The sequence below is a fragment of the Alosa alosa genome, chromosome 4 (genome assembly GCF_017589495.1).
Source record: "Alosa alosa isolate M-15738 ecotype Scorff River chromosome 4, AALO_Geno_1.1, whole genome shotgun sequence".
NCBI lineage: Eukaryota > Metazoa > Chordata > Actinopteri > Clupeiformes > Clupeidae > Alosa > Alosa alosa.
The window spans coordinates 20,441,340-20,461,757 of record NC_063192.1 but is presented as its reverse complement, the minus strand read 5'-3'; the positions used below and the strand labels follow the sequence as shown (position 1 = coordinate 20,461,757).

The 20,418-nt window shown below is 45.9% G+C and overlaps 1 protein-coding gene across 19 annotated transcripts in view; it reads left to right on the top strand.

Moving 5' to 3' along the window:
• Positions 1-20,418, top strand: part of LOC125292857 (ankyrin repeat and SAM domain-containing protein 1A-like) — a 106,372-nt gene that overhangs the window by 57,838 nt on the left and 28,116 nt on the right. For 8 of the 19 annotated variants that reach the window (XM_048240352.1, XM_048240360.1, XM_048240351.1 and 5 more), the window contains 3 exons: positions 6,543-6,596; positions 9,173-9,242; positions 15,728-15,846. In XM_048240352.1, the coding sequence (XP_048096309.1) occupies positions 6,543-6,596; positions 9,173-9,242; positions 15,728-15,846 (243 nt within the window). Of the gene's footprint in view, positions 1-6,542; positions 6,597-9,172; positions 9,243-13,741; positions 15,847-20,418 lie in introns of those variants that run through there. The other 11 variants (XM_048240363.1, XM_048240348.1, XM_048240358.1 and 8 more) reach the window with 6 other exon arrangements.

Genomic DNA, 20,418 nt, shown 5'->3' with positions numbered 1-20,418 from the left:
TCTCTCTGCTGCTGCTGCTGCTTTTTACTGTTCTCCTTTCTCACTCGTTCTTGGGGCCTTGGTGGTGTTTTTTTTTTTTTTTTTACTTACTTTGCTGGGCGGCCATCTTGGTTGGTCACGGCTGGCTGCCCCAGGACACTGTGCTGGGCCGACTGTGTGACAGCGAGTGGGCAAGCGAGCGAGGGGGTCCCCAGGCACCCAGAGACACCCAGAGCTTTTGTGTGGCTGGGTCGGTTGCTGCTTCCTGTTTTCAAACCTGCAGTCACACAATACACGCGCGCACACACACACACAGGCACACGCACACATACAGGCACACGCACATACACATACACAAACACAAACAAAAACACACGCACATACACAAACACACACACACAGGCACACATAAATACACACATACGTACACATACACATAAACATAAGCCAACTTCTACTTTTGAGTAAGCCAACTTCTACTTTTGAGACAAGGAATTATTTGACTTGCATGAGGACCTTTCCCCAGTGTTGAGTGTGTGCGTGTGTCCGTGCTTGTGTGCATGTTCAAGAGAAGAGAACGTGGGACTGTGTGTGTGCGCTTGTGTGTGTGTCTGTGCAGATAGAGAGACAAAGCCAGCTCATGCTAATGCAAGCCTGTCTCAGTCCTGGGATTAGACTAAACGTGACAATCCAGGGGCCTCTCTGTATGGCCCAGCAAATTCAACCACGACAAGGGGAGGAGTGAGGAGGAGAGAGGGAGAGAGAGACAGAGAGAGGGGGAGAGAGAAAGAGACATACAGGAAAAAAGTGTAGACGGAGCAAGAGATAAGGGATAGAGGCAGTCATCTGGGAGCTCTTCACTGACTCCTGCTCTTCATCCTCCTCATCTTCATCCTTAACCCCCGCACTAAATCCCTATGGCCAGCACCAGACCAGCTTTTGTGAGTATCCCCCTCCACTTCCAGCTAGTCGCTTCAAAAGAAATCAGAACATGAGAAACAGATCGAGATGTACAATTTCTTGTTAGATGTGAGATGCACATTCTCTAATTTTGTTAGATGTGTGTCTTCGGTGTGTTTGATTTCTGAAGAGTACGAGCTGACAGATGATGTGATTTTCTTTTTTTGTCATTGTTGATTTACTGTCGTTTCTGCATGTGTGTGTTTTGTAATTGATCTTCGGTCTTTTGGTGCCATTTTTCTGGGTCGGCTGTGACTTTAAGCTCTAATTAACAAAAAAACAGGATCTGAAGGATATGGACATGCAAGGCAATGAATCCCCCCACAGATAGTTCTCCACTCGGCCTGAGCGGATCTCATTGGACCCCTGAAGTGTCATTGATCATGACAGCAAGTGGGGGCTCAGAAAGACTCTCACTCTACACATAGGAATGAGTGGCTGGATGGACCTCCTATTGACTTCTCCCAGCCAGTGGTCCTCTGTCCCCCTTGTCTACTTGTTCAGCTTAAAATGGGTTCATCTGCATGGATTAAATGTTTCCGCAGTTGAGCCTCTTGTGCAGAACCTCTCCACTGGTTCTTCGGATGGATTTACAAGGGATCAGCATTTCTACCTGCAGTTTAATATGTTTGTTGAAACCAACAAACAAATTTTGGTTAATGTTACGGAGTTCACATTAAGAGAGAGAGAGAGAGAGAGTGTGTGTGTAAAAATTGGGTTTCTTGTGGGTTTCTGGCATCTTGTGGCACTATCTTAGCAGGGGTTTGTCTCTGTACGGGACGTTTTTATTGGCCTGCCCACTCCACCAGACTGCTGTGCTGATGCCAGCCCACCTTTGTGGTAGCAGACAGCTTGGCAGCGTGGCTCAGGGCGCAGGCCCCTTTTTGTCCCCTCACACAATGCCAGTGCCAGCTGTCAGCGGCTACGGCTGCCCACCGAAGGTGCCGGGGTGGCAGTCAGTCAGTTTGCCACTCCGCAGCTGGCCCTTGCTCTCCTACACAGTCACACATATATATATATATATATATATATATATATATATATATATATATATATATATATATACATATATATATACACACACACACACACACACACACACACACACACACACACACACACACATACACAAGCACTCCCCCACCAGGCTCCTCTTCACTTCAGCTGCTGACCTCTGCTCTCCTGTCACCTTTGACCCCCAGCCATTGTCTGTGTTGATGGGTGTAGCAGCCACTCAGTGGGTTTTCACAATCAAGGCGTCGCCTGGTCTATTTACGGATCACAATCCCTGCTGAAGCTGTGCAAGCAATTTTTTTTCTCTCTCTCTCTCACTTATATCTCTTTTTAGTTTTTCAGTCTCTCCCCATCTTGAGCTCTGTGTCTCTTTCTTTCTTTCTTTCTTCTCTCTTTCTTTCTTTCTTTCTTTCTTTCTTTCTTTCTTTCTTTTACTATCCATCCATTCCCTATTTCTCATTTTGCTTCTTGTAACTATCCCTCTCCCTCCCTCTCCCTGTGCCTGGTGTCCTTGATATCTCCTCAGCTGTGATGGGGAGTTAAGCTCAGTGGAACGGCGTTATTTATTTATTTGTTTATTTGTATGCTCCTCCCGCAGGCACCTCCAAGGCCATTCAGATAAGGATTTATTAAGTCAATTCCCTTTGTAACAGCCCCCAACATTAAGCAAGCTGAAGCTTCCTCAACTGATGGGATTCCATTTTTCCCCCTGATATTGCCCGCCAGTTTCTAGCCGGATGTGCGCAGACTGTACCTCAAGGTCCTTGACACTTCCACACTAAAAAGCAAATCCCACGTCCTGCGATTTAGTATTTATGCGAGGCCGCTAGCAGGAACTCTGTCTGCGACTGCGAGCAACGTCATCAATAATGCATTTTGTGTAACCCCTTAAGGCTCGTAGCTAGTTGAAGAGATGGATTATGGGTAAATCACGGATGGTTCCCTCTCCCCCCCTGGGGGTGTCCTTATGTACCCATATAGAATTAAATGTGGGGACAGAATATGTCTGCCTTGTTCTGGAGGGTTGTCGAACACCCATCATCCCAGCGTTGCCTGTGGGAGTTCGGAGGCTGTACGACTGTATCTGATTAACAAGGCACGTGGCCACAAGGCGGAGGACCTCCAGTGACATGTAGCACTGTGGTGCTCGTTAGGCAGAATTTATGGCACATGTTTTCATGGACGGAGAAAAAAAAGGGTGGTGTGAAAGAGGACCATGTGATGTCGTAACCGCTTTTACTGCAGTCTGGTTTAACCACATAGATGTGGATTTGTGGTGGTTGTTCATTCCCACTAGCCACCAGTCCGTTGTTTATCTTTTGGACTTAACTGAGTGATGGAACATTTTTGTGCTTTATCTTTGTCAGTAAATAGGAAAATATTAAAGAACAGCATTTTATTTTTTCAGGAATTCCTGTTGTGAATTTAAGAAGTTATGAGATTTTTTTTTGTTTTTTGTTCCTTTTTTGCCTCTAAGAGCAAAAGGGAATTGGGTATATCAATTCAAGCATGACAAATTGAAACAAGGTATCTATCTAGCAGTGTGTTTCCTCTCTTTCCTGAAGCTAGGATTGCACGTTGACAGTGATTGATGAGACCCAACAGTCGCTTGAAGTGAACATTTGCACAAATGTTTTATTTATTTCCCTCTCAGTCACTCAGAGACACGGGAACAGAGCCCTCATCAGCTCTCCACCATGTTGCACAGTGGTGAAACTTACATGAGTTCATATGAGGGAATTGCACACATTTAAATAATCAGTTGTTATCTGGTTTATTTCTGACACTTAGTTTGTCACAGCTTTATATTTTTTTTTTATTACTTTTGGAGGTCTCACTGCTACTCAGGCTCTACTGACATCTGCATCTTCGTTGTTGTGGTCGTTGTTGTTGTCATTGTCGTTGTTGTCATTGTCGTTGTTGTTGTGTGTGACTGTTGAGCAGGAGAATGAGATGTCATTTTTTGGTGTGTGGACACTGTGACTCATGGGTTTTCAGGTATACTCTGCACTATTCATTTGGTTCAAATGTATTGGATTTAAGAACTGAACTTTCAGTCTTTCAGTTATATATTATACTGCAGTTTTTTAATCTCAGGATGTGAGGTTCAGAACATGTTATCAGGGTAAATTAGTCATCCTAGACCCCCAAGTCTCCTCTCCTCCACCCAGTCCCCTGTCTCCGCTTCAGAGGAGCCAGCTGGAGAGTCCTGCTAAAGACCCGTGACGTTTCTCTCTGAGATCACCGGCCCACGAGTCCAACGGAATGCAGCTCAGTCTCACAGAGCCATGGAGCCTTCTGCTGGCTGTGCTTAGTAATGAACCCAACTCCCAGAGAAACACATTAGGAGTGATAAGGAGACGAGACACCCAGCCCCACAGCAGCTGTGTGCGTCTCAGAGGTTGATCACCTCATGACTGCTCAGAATCTTATAACACTGCTATTTAATCAAGTGAGAGGCCATTTAGGATTTGCTGTCTTATGTGGCTACAGTGCTGGACAGTGAAATGTCATGGTTTTGTTGTGTGGATTGTTGATGACATGGCATGTCTTGGCAGGTGTAGTCTACACTGTATGTTGCTATATGTGTTTCTTGTGTTGTGTGCTCTTTGTAATGCCAGTGCTTGTTGGTGTTGTGTGTCCTTATGTTATTGGGTCAAGCTTAGTGGCACCCAAGCCAAATCTATCTATCCATCTGTCTATCTTCCTACGTCGCGATGAAAAAAGTGTTAAAAAGGTTTTCTGAACTCCCCCATCTTCCTGATGGTACGGTCTGACCTCCACCACCCCTCTCCTGTAGAGCACAGCTGGCTGTAGTTGTGCCCAGCCTCTGCTAATGAGGAGCCGGGGGAACCTGTAAACTTGTTTCTTATAGTCCAATCGCAGCCTGGATATTTTGTCTCTCTCTTGTCTTTTGTTCAAGGCCAGACACCTGCGTGTATCTATTAGAAAAGTGGGATTTTGCCTTGTTCCGCCTTGTTAGCCACTTGTCATTTGAGACAAATAATTGCGCTTTAAAAGACAGTGTGCTGTTTTCATATTCCAGCAGTGACAACAACAGTATGGTAATGGGCCCCTGAGGGAGTATCGCTGAATACCGTGGAACTGAACACGGAACGCTCCAATGACTGTTTTTGAAGTGGGGTTAAAAAGTGCAATATGCAAGAAGTTTTAATCAAGTTAGCGTATATAAGTATAAGTATATATACTCTTTTGATCCCGTGAGGGGAAATTTGGTCTCTGCATTTATCCCAATCCGTGAATTAGTGAAACACACTCAGCACACAGTGAACACACAGTGAGGTGAAGCACACACTAATCCCGGCGCAGTGAGCTGCCTGCAACAACAGTGACGCTTGGGGAGCAGTAAAGGACTTCAGCCGTGCCTACTGGTCGGGGTTCGAACCGGCAACCCTCCGGTTACAAGTCCGAGGCGCTAACCAGTAGGCCACGGCTGCCCAAAGTTAGCCAGAAGTCTCAGTACAGACCTCTCCCCTCTATTCTCTCCATGCTCTGCAGAAGCTTGTGGTGTTACATTTGACTGACACCTGGTAGCCAGACTTCTGATATCTCTGGTTTTATAAACTCTGAATGATTAACTGACGCAACTCGCTGAGAAACTTCTAAATGGAATATCTTTTGTATAGGTGATACTCCCGAGGCTCCTCGGCGGGCTTGGTTAAGAGAAGCTTTTAAGGAACGCACGCCCATCCATATTTCGGAGCCCATTTAAAAATAAAAACCTTAGAACCTACGCACCAGGTCATCGGTAGTTTAAAAGGAAGATTTCTAGCAGCAGTCATTATGTTTCGATATTGAAGTAGCTCTCAGCTGAGCGCCGGAGCTACGGAACTCTTTAGATGATAATTACAGAGGTTGTGTCTCACTGATGGAGTTGTCATCCGGGGAGTCTTAAGGAGAAAAAAAAAACGATGAGTCATGCTCCTCCTGATTCATCTCCAACAAAGGCGCTCAGAGACTGAACCGATGGAGGAAGGGAGAGAGCGAGAGAGGTAGAAACAGGAATTAGACAGGGTACCACAGAGACACCCACCCCCCACCCACCCATCCCACTCCACCCTCATCATCATTTAATTTATTTCACTGAAATTTGGGGTAGCATACCAGGAAGTAATCAGGATTAACTACGGGAGCTCAATGGTGAATAAAGAAAGTGCCTCTTCAAAGATGCTTCACATTCTTTGCTGTATGCAGAGGGATGTGTGTAAAGAAGCAGTTCCTGTTGAATTCTCTTGGCCTCTTATATGAAATGCTCAGGCAGAGCCCTGTACTCTTTCAGGGCATGTTCCTGTCCAAATACATGCGTTTTTCCAAACTAGACATCTACTATGCCTTTGTTGTGTGCAGGGATTGACCGGAATTTTACACCCAGATATGACACATTTTATATCTGTTGTGAATGGCTATTGATGTGCCCTGCTGTGTGTGTGTGTGTGTGTGTGTGTGTGTGTGTGTGTGTGTGTGTGTGTGTGTGTGTGTGTGTGTGTGTGTGTGTGTGTGTGTGTGTAACGAAAAGAAGGATGCAGCAGCAGCAGCCGTCGCGATGTTAAATTACTTTTTCTCCTCAGCAGACTCTGATGTCTTCCAGCGCAAAGCCCAGGAGGTCTCAGTCCTGTCACAGTGTAAGAGCTCCTCCCTTTAAACACCACCTCCTCTTCCTCCTTCTCCTCCTCCTCTCATTTCCCCTGCTCTAGGCTAACACAGTGAAGATTGCCTACATTCTCTGGGAATGGGTAAAGTTAAGGGGATGATTCACAGGGCAACTTTTTTGAGTGATGTTGCTGGTCGGTGTTGCTGACTGATGATGATGATGATGATGATGATGATTTCCGTTTACATTGATTCCGATACCAACAAATATTTATTTAGAATAATTTAATCAGCCAAATATAATCACCCATTGTGATGTGGGACACGATAATCCAGTCAGAACACTAGGAACCCGCCTACCAACATTGCTCAAAATTGTCCTGTTTATTATCACCTGAAGAGTTGGGTAAAGAGGAGAGGGGATGGTGGATGTGCTCTTTTTGGTACATGTTGGCGGGATGAAGGATTGTAGCGAGTAGTGGTGTCTGGATGCCTTTTCTCTGTTAACGAGCTGCCAGTGGGCTGCACTGGTGTGGCTCTCTGGGATGGTCTGTCCACTCTGGAAGTCTCTATCTCTCTCTCTCTTTCTCTCTCTCTCTCTCTCTCTCTCTCTCTCTCGCTATCTATCTCTCGCTCTGTCTCTCTCTGCTGTGTCCTGCTAAGCTTCTTCACCAGAAGCTTGTGCGCACTAATCTCCACGTCCACCGGGATGTGCCTTGTTCATCGTCTGTCGTGTTCCTCTCTTTTCATCTGGCCTTTCTTATTCATAACGTCCACTCTTTTATTCTGTAGCGACACTGCTCATCTCGAGACGGATCAGAAGTTGAAAGTGTTGCCTCGAAGATGGACCTGATTTTTTCCGGATTGAATTTTTTTTTTCTGAGGTTTTTTTTTTTTTTTTTTTTTTTTGTCAGGATTGTGTTGACCTAAGGGCAAATAGTTACACTCCCACAACTTCTACCACAAAGTTAGAGATGGAGTACGTTATCTTACTTTATTTGTGTTCGTCCTTGTCTTTGGTTTTTCCAATATTTATAAAGATAATATCTCATTTTTATCAGGCATTGTAGACTTAATTGTGAATATTCTATACTATATGATCACTAACAGAGACACCAACAGAGGTTCTGCCATACATTTCTTTACGGTTGCCATAGAAAAAGGAAAACACAAATGTATTTTATTCCCATCCTCATCAATGGACCTGGATTACATAAAGACGCCACTAAATTACTCAGGCCCAGAGGGGTCTCATTATCACTGTTCCACAGATTATTTCTGTGGGGCAGTAGAATATTGAAATGTCAATCATTCTGTGTTTAGAAGGCTACACATTCTCGCCTGATCTTATTAAAAAGCTGTCTCTTAAAAGGAACGTCTGGTATGACAGAGGAGAATTCCCACCATAATTCCAGTTTGCCGTGACAAACCTCAGAACTTTCTTAACCCCTCTCCCTCTGTTCTGGATCACATGTTGGCCCTTTGTGCTACTACTCTGATTTAAGCCCAAGCTCCATGAGATGGGCCGGCACTCCTAGTATGTATGTTCACAGAAGGCTTGATATTAGATGTACCACCCCAACCCAACCCCCTGTCTGTGGATGTGTCAATGGATGTTTGTGCAAATACGCATGGGAATGAATGTGAGATTTATCACCACATGGTGTAATATTATTTCTGCTTAAGGGCATGTTGTCGAAGAGGCCTTTTGGTGTCCATGGTCTTCCTCAGGTTTGCCTTGTGGGGGTCTGCATGGGTGTGTTACCTGTTTTAATCGTACTCCAGAAACCCCAAAGGTCCAGAAATCCAATTGTGTCTTTATTGCAGCCTGTGTTTACTGTCAATGCTCCGCCTTCATGATGAATGGGTGTCCTGTTCAAATATTCACACTTCAATCAATAAAAACAACGAATGTGATCTCGCCAATCATGTTTCTTTGTCTAAAAGGATCCAGTAAATCACTCTGCCTGCCACCCATACGATAACCATCTGTTTTGTCAATAGAATCATAATGCACTTCAATATGAGATGGCATAATCAGATCACCATAATGTAGACTCCTGACAGGCCTTTCAGTTCTCAGGCACTGTGCTAGAATTCAGGGGTGGGCCAGGCTGTTTAAATTTGAAAATAGATCATTATGTACCTTACACCTTTTAGCATTTCTGATCACTTCAGGCATAGAATTTTCCCTTCCTTTAAACCCTGACCATCTGAATATTCTATATGTTAGAATCTATATGTCGGGGTGCTGTGGCGCCCTACAGCGCCGTACCTTGTTCAGGTCCATGTGCCTCAGGGACACGGGGTCAAGTCTGACCGGATCATTTCCCGGTCCCACCCCATCTCTCTTTCGCTCGCTTCCTGTCTGTCTCCTCTCTGTGCTGTTACAATAAAGGCAAAAAGCTCAAAAAATAACAATAACAAAGATTTTTAGCAGCATTTGTAGTCATTCCAGTGTTTGTGATGTTGCTGAATCATTTTTAGAGTTGTGATACTCTACATGACCTGACCTACCACTCTTGCTTCTCCCCTCCTCTCCGCTCCTCTCCTCTCTCCTCTCCTCTCCTTTCCTTTCCTCTATTCCTCTCTTCCTCCAATCCTTCAGATTGAGAAGATCATGACGCTGATTGGCGCTGGCATCGACTTCTCCCGAGACCAGCAGTACACCGCCTCAGGTAAGGCTCCTCTCACGCTCCGCCTCAACACGTTTTCACACAAACACGTGTCCGGCCCTCTCACACACCCGGACAGGGTCCAACCCTCTGACACACCCTGACAGGGTTGCAGCCCTCTCACACACACTGACAGGGTTGCAACCCTCTCACACACACCGACAGTTGCAGCTGCAGGTTGAAGGCTGCTCTTGGTCACCCAGTGCTTGAGGTGGAGAGGTCTCTTGTGAGAGACTTAAGCGACTGAGGTCCCTTTTGGTGTTGATGTTTACTGACACACCACCCCTGGTGCCAGGAGACATAATCCTGCTAATGCTCCAGCGTGCCATGTGCTGGGTGTGTATCTGCATCCTGTGCACAAGGGCTCTCGCGTTTCAATCTTATGTGTGTGTGTGTGTTTATTGTTGACTTAGTGTTGACTTAGTGTATGTATGATACTTCATTCAAACAAAAACCTGCCATCAAAGACATCGTAAGTTCTTCTTCAAGCCCTGAAGCCTGACATGTTTCTAAATTCGGATGAATCAGTTTTGGAGGCGCAGAAGTGTCTATCGACACAAGCGCTTGCTAAAAAACTCAGACGGCCCTGATGAGACCTATTTAAAATGCATCCGCTGTGCACTTGTGTGTCTCAGGCTGCTGCTGCTTTGGTAAACAGGCAGAGTCATGACATCCTCCCAGAGCTCTCTCCCTTTCTCTCCCCAGCCTTGCTGAGCTGCAATCAGTTTCGAAAGAAAAGAAATAACTGGTTTGAGATTTGGCACTGACTCCAAACCAGCGTTGGAGGAAAAAGCGATGTCTTTGGCCCAGGCTTTACAGGGAGGCTACACCGCCTCCGGTACCGGCGTGTAACTGAGGCGCTCCGTTTGCGTAGCATCTGCTGCATCAATTAGCTTCCACGATCATCAATGGAACTGGCTGCACCAGATGGGATAGCAGCACGTACTGCTGCATATATATACATACAACCGGCTGCTACGTGCTACGCGAACGGAGTGCTTCAGTTACGGACGCGGTGTAGCCTCCCTGTCAGACGCCAGACCAGGAGTTGTGCTCCGCTGGACATGTAATGGCCAGTTGGTAAATGGTGAAACTGAAAACCCCTCCTGATGGACCCCTGCTCCCTTGGGGCCGGAGGGCGATGAGATGAGTGTGATAACGGAGCCACTCACACATGTGACACAGAGGGTCTGAAGCGGAGGCCGTTTCAGGTTTGAATGTTTTTTTTTTAATAGGATACCAAAGCGAGGGGCAATTACTGGGCCAATTGTAGTACTGTAGCTTTGCTCAAGGACAAAGAGGTTAAAGTCAGTGGATGTGTCGAGCGAGCTTTTACAATTTAACTCGCGGCAGTGATCAATGTCTATGAGGTTAGGCAAACCCTATTTCGAGAGAAGGATCGAGAGTGTGCTCTGTCACTCTGAATATGGGGACTGTCATCATTTTGACCAGGCAGACCACATGAGACGCGACTGTAACTGTCACTTGCCATGTCTTTGCTTAACAGCTAAGCTGATGTGAGCTGCCACTTCTGATGCCTTTACTTAAAACGAGTGAAGGTCTACAGTAGTAGTATGATGTTGCTATCAACATGAGGTCTATATGTTTGATTCCTACAGATTTTTGTTAGACACATGGGCCTTCTGCCATCAAACTCACTTTATATGCAAATGCCTGTCAAACGGGACTTCCTGCAGTTTCCCACAAAAATCCTGTACAGTGATCACGCTACCTCTGAATATGATAGCGGTCACATCATTATGGGATATGGGGTTCAATATAATGCACATAGTCCAGCTGCTGCTAGGATTCAACCACTTGTGCATTTCCATCAAATAGCTTGCCAAGGTTCATCAGGCACTTTGCTCGCTTTGGGCCATGAAATTAAAAGCGGTGGGCTCCATGTGAAGTCGTCTCTCTCTCCCCGCTGCAGCCAGGCACCCTGTGCGCACATAGCTGGAGGTTCTGTTCCACATTCATTTCCATAGAAAGATTGAGTTCAGGACTTGTCGGCCAAGAGGCACACAGCATTGGGATGTGTGTGTCTGAGTGAGTGAGTGAGAAAGAGTGTGTGTGTGTGAGAGAGAGAGAGTTTGTGTATATAGGGCACATGGTGGTATATGGTGGCACATCAGGCAGGAGTCTGGGATCTGTTCCGCCCGGTTCTCTCTTCGACTGATCTGTGTAATCAGCTTAAGCGGGGCAGAGCGGCAGTAAATTAGTTTTTTTTGGAGGATCTATGTGCTCAATTTCAACAGCAAGCTTTTTTCCCCTGTCTTGGTTTAATTTTACTGTATATACATTGGCAAGTCCATTTTAATAGCACAGATTACATTTGGCAGGGTTTTTTTTTTTGTTCTTTGTAGCTTTGAAGTTGGCTGCTTCTCATTATATCTATACCTTTCCCTCCCCATCTGAGACTTCTCAAGCCTGTTGTACCCCAGTGACATGACGCCCTTTTCCAGCAGTCTCTTTGGCCTATATAGAGTAGGTATGTTTGGCCCACATACACAGAGAACCAAGTCCTCATGGACTGTCCAGACTACAGGGGTGTGTCTGAATGCCATCTTTTCTTGGCCTCCTTCCCTGCCCGGTTGTAGCCACCCCAGTTTGACGAACGTCCCTGTTTTGTAAAGCTGCATCAGCAATCCCACACACCTGACTGGGTCTCTATCTCTCTCTCTCTCACTGTTTGGCTGCTATCCAAACCTATTTGTCTAGTCTATTTTTGCATCTGTTTATAGATAGATTTGTTACTTGAAGAAACGATAAGGTATAGGTAGACAAAGGTAAGTCCATTGTTGTCCATCTCTCTCATGCCTCTGCTGAGATGAGTAAGCAGCTGCTGACATCATGAGAGAGTAATATCTATCTACCCCCTCTGAGAACACCTCTCAACAGTCCCAATTAATTCCTCCTTTCGGTCTTCCCCCAGCTATTCTCAGTGCTAGTCAGCAGCGGAGCTCCCGATCTCCATTGAGTCTAGACATTTCCATGCCTGTCTGACAGTTGATGGTCCAATACTACAGTAATATGCAACATGCCCTCTGCAAATCAGCTTGTTTCTCAAAGCAGCCTTAAAGGCCCACTGAAGACAGCGTTAAAGGCAGGCTGACCCAGAGCACAAAATTCGGCCGAACCCGCAAATTATCACAGTTTTGCAAATGCTGAGAGGGTAACCTGAAGTGCCACATCACGTAAGGCCCTCCCTTACCGGTCGTTTTTCTTGTGCATCACGCCGTCTGAAGCAGTAAATTTGTTTTGTCTAGACAGTGAATGATTGCTGATTTATATTGGTGATGCATAGAGGAAGATAAAAAAAAGATGCATAGAGGAAGATTAAAAAAAAAAACTGCATCAAAGCGCATCTTCCTTTTATGACTATATCAGCAGTAAAGTAAGGATTTTGGAACTTTGTATTTGAGTTGCAACATGTGAGAGAGAAAATTGCTGGTTTGCTGAGCACCATGCTTTCTCAGCACTATGGTGAACCATCTCCATGCTCGATATTTGTTTACTGACTTAAGACTATGTCCATGATGTGATTGCTCTTAATTGCCTCATGAACTTGGACGTCTTCCGCTGTACACATCACTGCTTGATTCAGGTCCATCCAGCGCTGTGTGTTTGTGTGTGATACAGGATGTTTAAATATTAACGCGCTTGTGTGTCAGGGGAAGATTTTAAAATGATTTTATTCGGTTTAAAAACTTTGGAATCAGAGAGGGCGAGTCCACTGCAGTGAACTCATTGCGTTGTTTTGTTTGACCATTGTGTCGCCAAAAATTGCAGTTAATCGCCCGGGCACTCATGCTTGGCCCCTGTGGGCTTTTTCAATAGACGCTTGCTCTCTCTGACTGCAGAGCTTTTGAATGCCATGTGCTGAGTACTGGTGCCCGTTAAAAGCTCTCGGTTGTGGATATGTATAGATTGAAGTTGCCGCTGATTGCTTTGGTCTGGGGAGGGAGAGTCAATAATAACTAGCGCTCTCTGATCTCCCTCGCCCGCTCGCTCCATCTGGTCAACACAGCTCTCTCTCTCTCTCCTGCCTTCTCTCTTCTGCCTCTCTCTTTATCTCTCTCTCTCTCTCTCAGTATGCACATGCTGTTGAGTGCTAAGGAGGATGGGAAAGAGATATGTATGGAGAAAAAAAGGAGATGAGAGGAAAAGAAGAGAGAGAGAGAAGGGGGGACAGGGAGAAAGAGAGAGGGGAAGGGTGGAGAGAGAGAGAGAAAGAGAGAGAGAGAGAGGTCTAGTGCAGAACGACAGCTTGATTCTTCAAACAATAAGCAGCAGCCCTGCAGTTTCAGAGAGAGAGAGAGAAACGGGACAGAGAGAGGGTATGAGGGAGAAAGGGTGGGGGGAATGAACAAGGGGGAGGGAACAAGAGAGATGGAGGGCAGGGAGGAGGGGGAGGGGGGCAGTAGAGGGAGAGGGAGTGAGACAGAGGAGGCTGATTGCAGGGAAGCAGCAGGCAGAATCACCCAGGACGGCGAAAGGACACCAGTGCTCTCTCTGCACACCCCGCTGCAGGATTATGTGTGCACTTCCTCCACCAGCAACCTTGGCGCGGGGCTCATGAACAACACACACATCCTCAGGAGTGTCTACCCGGCCAGCACACACACACACACACACACACACACACACACACACACACACATACACTCACGAGGGATGCAGGGAAACAGCTGAGCCGCAAGAGAGGTAGCATCTCTGAATCACCTTGTGGAGCTGGAGGAGCTTTGGGAATGTTTTCCGGGAGCATCGCACTGGGATACCTCAGCGGGAACCTGACTACCAACAGCATCCTGCTTTATTTTGCCTTCCTCTTTTATGAAGTGCAGATGGAAAAAGACTGATTCTATTGCATCAACCTCTTGATGTAATTTTTGTCTCCGGATATAGCCACGGGGTAGGACTGCATACAACTACAAATTAAGAGGATACCAAAAAACATTCGTATTGGCATTTGGGAAGTTAATTAATCAAAGGCAGCTGGATGCCTTCCAGTTTGTGGGTCTTTTTTTTTAATATAAATTTTAATGCTCTCTGTCTCAGAACTACTCAACTCTGTTAGACTAAAATATTTAATATGAGTCTAAATCAACAGTTCAAAGCCTTGAGACGGAAGGCACTTATTATTTTTTCCCCCTCTTCAACTATTTGCTATCATTGCCAGGCTGCTTTGATCCCCAGCGATGATTAAATGAATTTATCAAAGGCATGTCTTGTAAGCGTTTTGACAGACTGCGAAGATTAAACCAACTCTGTGCCATCCTGCATTTGTAATAAAACTTTTGTTAGACACTCTTCTGATAGGGCAACAGTGGATACAATGAGATTGCACAGGCAACTTTGCTACTTACTCCATCACAGATCTTTAATGAGAGACTAAGTTATCACTGGCTTCTTGTTGAAGTGCTGCTCAATTACCAGAGTCAATTGAGGTCGGTAATTATCAGTTTCTTCTGTGTCTTTTGTTTAGCACGACCACCAGGATTCCACATGTAGCGTCACGTCTTCTCTCCTCTGGCGCGTGGTCATGTGACTTGGATGGATGATTGCTCTGATTGGAGTCTTGTGGGATGTTCTTTTTTTTTTGTTGTTTGTTTTTTCTTCGGAGCTGCGTTGGAAAAACCGAGCAGGATTTGTAATCTTAATTATCTCTCATCTTATGCTCCTTCCTCCGGGTTTCTCTTGCCTCAGATCAACTCCCCAAGAGAGGCCAGACAATCTTTTCCTCTCCTCCCTCTCTCTTTTCCCCCTCTTTCACTCTATCCCTCTCATTCTCTCCTCTCTCTCTCTCTCTCTCTCTCTCTCTCTCCCTCTTTCCCCGTTTCCTTTGCACTGCAGTGTTCTGCCTCATTAAGGACCAAAGCCAATGGGCTGGAGTGTGGATCTGCAAGTGTTGCATATTGCAAGGGGAGCAGCCGCACACTCCACATTCAAAGCATCCGCTAAACAAGCCGCCCCTTTAACTTCTCTGTCCTCCTCAAAAGTTTCCTCTCTTCTTTATCTCTCTCTTCGAGGGTTGTGGTGATCTCTCCTGCGCTCGTGACCTGCGGATTGTCTTCCGAAGCGCACTTTGTAGCCTTTTAAACTGAGCCCAAATTAAAAACTCCCACAAATGATGTGGCTTGCAGACCCATAGTTTTATCTCTAACTGGGTGACCAACTGTGGAGCGCACACACGCACGCACACACCCACACCCACACCCACATACACACACACACTTTGACTTCAGGTGTCGTGGCCTGAGTTGATTTTTGTTTCCTCCACCGTGGTGGTTGAGCCTCCGCCGAGTTCGCGCGGGCGCCGCCGCCACACCCTGACTGGACCGGGACGCTGTCTCCGCTGCCCTCCTGGTGCTGGTGCGCGCGGCACTGCTGGCCGAGGATGATGTGGCAGTGCCACGTGTCATCCTCGGAGTGCCGCTGCTACCGGCTCAATGGCTTCTCGCTGCTCAAGCGCTTCCCTCTGTCAGCAGGTGGCACCGGCGGGCGGCTGCTGGACCAACCCGTGGGCGACTGGCTGGAGCATGTGGGCCTACCCCAGTACGAGAGCAAGCTGCTGCTCAACGGCTTCGATGACCTCCACTACATGGTGAGTGACTTGTGTCTGTGTGTTTTTGTCTGTATTTATTATGTATAGATTATATAGATATTAAGTGTTGCTGTTGTTGTTGTGAGTATGTGTGCGTGGGTGGGAGGGAGGAAGGGTCAGGGATATGTTGAGTTGAAGAGTACAGTTGCATTTGACAGTGATGAGTTCGAGGCCCCGTTGAGGCCCCATATGAAAAAATCGAAACTTTTACATTAGATGGAAAACAAAAAGTAGACACACTAAGGATTCATATTGCAATGACTAGCATGCAGTGGAGTTGAGCTCCATCTGTAGCTCCTGACTAGCTGAGGGTCCATCTCTGGTGGTGATGTTTGCCTGTTTGCATTCTGTCCCACATATCATCAATAAGGCATGTCCATCCTGTCCTGACCCATTTATATGGCCATAGGAACTCCTCTTTCCCATGCCCCTTGGTCTTCAAATTCCTGTTCAAATCCATCTTTCTTTTCTCTATCGCACATCTTCTCTCCCTTTCCCTCTCAAACACACACTCACACACACACACACACACACACACACACACACACACACACACACACACACACACACACAAACAAACACAATCATACCATCTCAATCTCGCTGGCTATTCTTGTCCAAACTCTAGTTGACCGATCCATCTTAGCCATCTTTTTCCCATTTATTGTTTTCCCTCCAGCTCCCGGGCTGCAGGAACAAAAGCCCAGGCTCCTTCAGTGATCCTATCCTGATCTGAGTATTAAAGCGTCAGCCGCTCAGATTTAAGCACATCCTATTAGCCTCCACTCGAGGGCTCCCATTCATTTAAAGATTCACCGAGATCCATTTAAGGGTTCAGACCAATCCCAAGTCCTCGTTCCTTCCCAAATCCACATCCCCTACGCTGCGCTGTGAAATTAGATTGCAAATGGACGTTCGTTCTGCCACTCGTCAGCTGTGCGGCCCCTCAAGGGGAAAGCACTAAACGGGCTGCGCCTACGGATGAAAACGGCGCTCTATTTTAGGACGCATCTTCAGCTGATTGTAAAAAAAAAAAAAAACTCAATGTTAACCATGACTAATGGCTTAACCCGCAAAATATACATGCGAAAAGTTACGCAGTAAGGAGGATTTGGTCGCAGTTCATGCTGTATTGCAAATTGTGAAAGCTCACTTGAAAAATGTGATTTGGCTTCTTTGCCTGATGTTGTTAAAGTCAAATTTAGAGGTCATCTTAACAGTGCAAGTAATCACACATGTAAAATGATGAGAGTTGAAAAGTAGTTCTTGTGTTAAACACCATTAAAATACTTGCTTTTCTTAAGGCATGCTTAGGAATGGCTACCATAAAATAATATTTCGTCACATTTAACCTTAAAAACAAGAAAAGCTACATTTTTGAAGCACATAAACTGCAGAGAGTGAGACAGAGAGGATTGTTTGGCATTGTAGTATAAGTATCCATCTCATAATGTTCTGCCTTCTTGAGCAAGGCAGTATTATTTCTTAATATATCTGTTGATAAAGTTAAATGGAAGAAAGTCAACACCTCCTCAAGGTCTCGCAAGATTAAAAGCAACAGTGTGTCCCTTGGCACCAAAATCTGCATACCCCCACAAACACTAATACACCTATCTCTCTCTATCGCTATCTATATCCTTCACTCTTAAACAAGTGCATTTCTGTTAAATCTAAATCTATCTAAGTGATACTACTTTGGATGGATTAAAACTTTAACACCATCCAGATATATTTACCAATTAGGAGGCATCTACAGATTGCAATCTGTATGCCTTCCAATGAACTACTATACGCACCTCATACTGGAGCCAGGAGGCGCTCGGTTTTCCACAGTGTGTGAGTGTGAGGAATGTAAGCAGGGCTTACGTTATGTTTAAGTGAGGATACAAGGATGCTGCTGTCGCAAAGGAACCGCTGCCAAGAAAATGTTCCGCTGCCACAACAAAGCAGTGGACAAGCGGTAAAGGCCACAAGCAGGTCAGGCAGCTGAAACAAAGAGAGTGGAGAGAGAGTAAAGGGGACAAGCAGGACAGGCAGCTGAAACAAAGAGAGAGAGAGAGAGATGACCAGGCATTTTTCTGCCCTGCTGTGAGAACAACCCTTACTGCTCCATAGAGCAACCTTCAAACAAGATCAACACATACCGTACACACACACACACATACACACATACATACACTCATCCCAGAAATGGCCACACACTCCACCCCCAGGGCAGCTGCAGTGTGTGAGCAGGTTTATTTGTTTGTTTGCTTGTGTTGTTTTTTGTGTTCTTGTGGACACTCTTATCTACCTTATACTAAGGCCCAAGCAATTTGGCAGCTCTCCCGAAAACCCAATCGATTCTTTTAATCAGGCGACTTAGCACCAGAGTAACAGAACACCGCGTGCCACTGCGGCTCCCTAACCCAACCCAACTCAGCCAGGCCCTGAGTCTCAATATGCAGCCACCTGTTCAGTGTCCTGAACACAGTGGATCAGCATGCTACTCCGCAGGACTTTGTTCCAGCTTTGATACCACAAATGCCCCTCCGGCTCCTCCGCTGCGGGGGAGGTGGTGGTGGTGCTGCTCTGAGGCTCCCTGCTGAAGCTGCCTGATTGCGGGGAGCTTGTTCTCTAGTGTCCCCAGTGGATGATTGTTGGCCCAATTGCTCCAGCTGCCCAGGTGGTAATCAGAGTGTTGTATTTTTAGCGGACACAACGTGTGAGTGTGTGCGTGTGTGTAAGCGCTTTCAGACATACGTGTAAGACCGGAGGTTCTGCTGATGTTAAACGGTGGAGCCGTTTATCTGAACATATATCTGACATAACCGGTCATATGGAAGTCCGAATTTAGCCGGTTGTTCTACTACTCCCCCCCCCCCCTAGTATTTCCTCCGGACATTATGTAAATGTGCTGTGTCTGAACGAAGCGTAGAACATGCGGTTAAAATTCACACCTAGTGAAAGGGCGTGTTGGTGACGTTTCTTTCGTGCGTCCATGTGGTTAAAATCTGACTTAAATGCCAGTGTTATGATGGAGTGGCATAGTGCTGTCCAGAAAATCTCCGACCTGGAAAGATGCAGACATCACGGAGCTACCCATGAGGGCAGACAGCATTGTGATGGAACACATGAAGGGAACGTTAGAGACACGTTGATGTAGCCTACAACTGCATCGCAAGGCCAAACTAATTTAAAAGACCGAATCATCATAAACAGAAGGCGCTGAAAAGGCAGTAGCCTACAGCGACGTCGTTGACGACAATAACAGGAGTATTTAATAAATTGTTTGCCAACACGGTCGGTTTTCTGTTCATTGATAACCTTCTCACGACCTCACTGCTGAGCTGATATTTGTTGAGCATAAATATGCCTAGAGAAAATGAAAACGAAGAAAACCCAACTTTGTTCCAAGCTCCTTGCGTAAATGCAGTAGACACATGGGGAGAGGATGCTTTTGGAAAAAGAAACCATGAAAAAACGAACCACTTCACTGTTATGTTAGTATTTTGTTTGCTTAAAAACGTTGTATATGATGGCCTTGAAGTCTTGAGTTAGCCTACTGAATTGGCTGGTACCATAAAGTTCGTGCATGCTCGCTCTCTCCAACGCAAACCAGATTTGGGGTTCCATAGCCAAGTAATTCTGCTACATAGCGTTGAAAACAGATAAATGTGTTTATTCGAAGCACACATGTAGGTCAATTTCAAGTGCGCACTTACGTGACTACTTCAAGTATTAGCCTACGCACAATAGATTTTTCTTCTTTAGCCTACATAATGCATACACTTTGTAAACAAACAGCAGCTGTGACAGCGGCTGCATATATTCTGCGTCATATCTTGCCTCTTGTGAACTCTACAAGCCCCCACCCCTCACTCGACAACCACATGGATATTCTGTGCGTGTATGTCGTTCACACATAGGTCCGTATAAGGTCCGCAGGTTAGCATCATATCTGAATCATCCGAGGGGTAGGAACTCCGTTTGACAAACCTCCTCATATACTCCGGAGGTTATATCTGAAAGCGCTTTGTGTGAGTGTGTTGATGCGGTTGCCAGGCCAACGAGCCCCTGAAGTGTGCGTGTGGCGTGTAGTGCATTTGTTGTTTCGTATCCTTGTTATTTTTATGTTTTTATTTCCCCCGTACGTTGGTGTCGCGCCGGTGTTGTTTTTATGGCGGTGTGTAATGAGGATGGATGATTGCGGAGCCTCGGGCCCCAGCTGGTCAGACCTGGAGAAGAGCGTGATAAATCAGAGACGCCCGTGAGCCTGGACGAGGACGAATCCCTTTAGCCGCTCTCAGTCACAGACACAGACACACACACACACACACACACACACACACACACAATCTAATATATACACCACACACTTACTAAATTGTACACACTCACATACATCTCTCCCCTGTATTTTTGTGATTGCACTCATAATTGGAGCGTGTGTTGTGGCAGTGCAGTTCTACTTGCCCATCTGATTTTCTCTAATTTGAGACCATCGGTGCAACCAAACATTGGAGCAGTTAGAACATTCACTCTAATCGTACCTGCGCTTATCGACCGCATTACCAGCTCTGTCGGAGTGGG